The 3231-nt window shown below is 42.9% G+C and overlaps 1 protein-coding gene across 1 annotated transcript in view; it reads right to left on the reverse strand.

Annotated features, from left to right (window-relative positions):
• Positions 1-2169: 2169 nt before the first annotated feature.
• OGT (O-linked N-acetylglucosamine (GlcNAc) transferase) overlaps positions 2170-3231 on the reverse strand; it is a 34916-nt gene continuing 33854 nt past the window's right edge. The window contains exon 20 of the mRNA XM_025205082.1: positions 2170-2305. Coding sequence (XP_025060867.1) covers positions 2301-2305 — 5 coding nt within the window. The 3' untranslated portion in view covers positions 2170-2300. The remainder of the gene's footprint in view (positions 2306-3231) is intronic.

Raw genomic sequence — 3231 nt, forward strand, 5'->3', positions numbered from 1 at the left:
CGCCCGGGGCTGCACGTTGGCACCGTCCTGCAGCGGGAGTCCGCCGGGCCCAGGGTATGTCCCACGCCCCTCGCGCCTGCCCTGCCCCGCCTCCCCCGCTGCAGCCCGGGGAGAAGAGCGCATGGGTGCGCCTGCAGCATACACACACCCACACACACGCTCCAGTGAGATCTTTATCTGTATTTATGTTGTTTTTTCCGTTTTAAAATCAGACATTTACGTGGAAACAAGCCTGTTACAGTCAGCAAAGCCAAGTGAGCAGCTAGACCCTGCAGCAGGGATCGCTGGTTTGCCTAAGAGCGAACTGGAGGCTCAAGTGTTCAGGGGATACAGCGTCCACGTTCAGAACGGACACGACACAGTCTACTCCAAACCAGGGTCAGTAACGTGCAACAGCAGCCCTTAGGATGCAGTCACCTTTACTGCCTTAAGCTTGTTAAAAGAGGAAGACAAGAAAAGAAATCCCAGCTATGGCACAGACAACTTGCAATAAAACAGTACAACTGATTAATGTGCAAACTTTCCTTTGAGACTTGTGACCTAGATGTCTTGCTCATTTTAGCCACGAATAAGGTTCTGCCAGAAAACCAATGTGTGGACACTAAGAATTCACCTGCTAGGACACATTCAAGCATCATTTGAGACTAGATGAAAGGTGCACCAAAGCAGCGAAAGAACACAACTCTCCAGTGCAGCACTAGTAGCAGACAAATTGGTTACCTGTAACTGAGCGGCAGTATGTAGTACAGCGAGCAAGACTGACACTGGTTTTAAACTGCAGTCCGTGACCCTCCGTGGAGCTTAAGGAATTTGGTTATTTGTTCCTGCTTGTTCAATACAAAAACTCATTATTCAGTTTACAAAGAAGACCACACCCTCCACATTACATCATAGCGTGCTGAAGATGGGACACTACAAGAAAGGAAAGTAAGGAAGGTAGCTTCGGTAAGGCCCTAAAATACTGCAAAAATTAAGTATGTACATAGAGCCCTTTAGAGCTTTAGATTTGGAATATATTTTAACATTACAAACATACTGAAGGCAGATGTTTAGTTGATGAAAATCTATACTTACCTGGAATAACATTTCTGCTGAAATAAATGAAAATATTTCAAGCCACCTATAGAAATTAAGTGAAAAGATAGCAGCCCAGAACACTAGATTTTGACAGCAGCATGGAAAGGGTTGTAAAAGCGAAACGTTGGTCAAGTAGATCAAACTGGGCAAATCAAAGCTTTATTTAAAAAAAAGAAAAAAAAAAAAAAAAAAAAAAAAAAAAAAAAGAAGAAAAAAGTCTTTGCTACAGTACCTAAGACTGTGCCACTATACATAATTAATGATCATTCCTGAAGGGTTTATTTGGCACCAGGTTTGTTTGCTTCAAACACTCTGGAGGGCAGAGGAGGGAGAAGGGGCATTAATTTGAACTCAAATTTGGTTTTTCAACAGAATAGGAGCTGTCGTCATGAAGCCAATTAGTTGTTACAGGGAAGCTTAAAAACAAAACCAAAAACCCACATGAAACACACCGAGTCCTCATCTAAATCAACACAATACAGAAAGCTCCAAAAACAAAGGTCAAACATTAAAAGGCTGATATAGGCTCAAGTGGTTTATAAAACCTATAAAAAAAAGACTACACCAGCAAATACGCCCTTTCAGTCTGCACAGTTGAAAAGTTAATGCAGGGTGCAACATACACTAGCTGAAAATCTTGTCATGGGAAAACCACACATATACCAACAGGAATACCTGAAATCAAACATTAAAAAGCTCCAATTCCCAATCCACATCAGAGGAGAGAAATAATTCATTGGACGACTGAATCAATCCATGAAAAAAATCACAATTGGTTGGGCAGTTCACACTTTCCCCACCACGTATCAGGTCTTGCCTACATACAGCACATGTGCACAGCTCAATCCCGCATTGAATAAAAGGGTCCCAGTCTTTATAGAATCTCTTCCTATCATGCAAGTAATATGTCTGGCTGTGCTCTAATCACCACCATGTATCATTTCAGCCACAGAGTACCAGGCAGATTAAGTAGAAATGCACAGTCTTGAGCTTCCACCCCTTCAAAAAGGAGTTGGGGAGGCTCAGTTCCTGGAGAGTTCCACGTGGGCAGTCTCATGCAGATTCACTTGTCTCCACTGGCTTGATCATATGGTCTGGTTTGTTGCCAGCAGCATAGTGATCCCACATCTGAAGGTAAAGTCGTTCCAGGTCCATCGTGTACTGTTTTGTGTTGAACAAAGGACTGGATATTCTCTGCTTCCAGACTTTACCACGAATTTTCTTCAGGCTACAGAAAGAGATACAACAGTCAGAAACAGAGACAACATAGGAACATGCTGGGTTTAGTAAACGGTTACCTAACTTTGAATTCCCAAAACTCATTTTAAGCAAACGCGTTATTCCCAAGCTTCCAGAATCCACACTGTTGCCCCAAAAGCTCATCTTCACTGGCATTCTTGTCTGCCAAAGGAATAAACTCAACTTTCTCGCTTTAGCTAAAAATGCTACGGCCACTGTGTCTTAAGTATGGCTAGAACATCATTAACCAGTACCACCAATCCAACTCAGCTCCATAAAACAGCGCCCCAGACTGGAAATGACTCTTATTTCATTCTAGCTTCTCTCTAAATTGGAAATGAACATACTTGTTCCAAATTATTCTACAAAAAGTCCACTGTGTTAGTGCATCCATCACTAAGTACAGAAAGTGATTTATAGCCTCCAGGCAGAAGACTCCTCCATTACTCTATAGTTCTCCATTTGGTCAAAGAAGAAACCGACAATCTCCTAAGATGCCTTTGTTCAGTACATACGTGTGCGCTCCCATTCACAACCCTAAAGACCGGGAATTGATAAAACGAGCTTCTGAAAGGCAGTATAAACTAAAGCAGAAAGCATAAGCTTAGGAGTCCGGGCATTCTTCTTTTAGTTCTGCCCATCACTTCCTGGTCTCCCCATCTTCAGGTGTGGAACACTTTTCCTGGAGACTACTACAGATTAGCCAGCACTTGTGATACAAACATGTAGCATGCATTATGGAGAACAACTGTAAACTGTGCAGGAGACCCACAACTCATCCAGGTGTGGGAGAAAACTGTCATCACTTCCTACCCACTGTCTGCAACATACAATTCCAGGTTCTGTGCAATGAAGCAAAACTTCTACTCATCCTCCCCATCCAGCCTTCTGCTAAACCATGTACTGACTCTTTCC

Source organism: Alligator sinensis, unplaced genomic scaffold, assembly GCF_000455745.1.
Source record: "Alligator sinensis unplaced genomic scaffold, ASM45574v1 scaffold1059_1, whole genome shotgun sequence".
Taxonomy (NCBI): domain Eukaryota; kingdom Metazoa; phylum Chordata; order Crocodylia; family Alligatoridae; genus Alligator; species Alligator sinensis.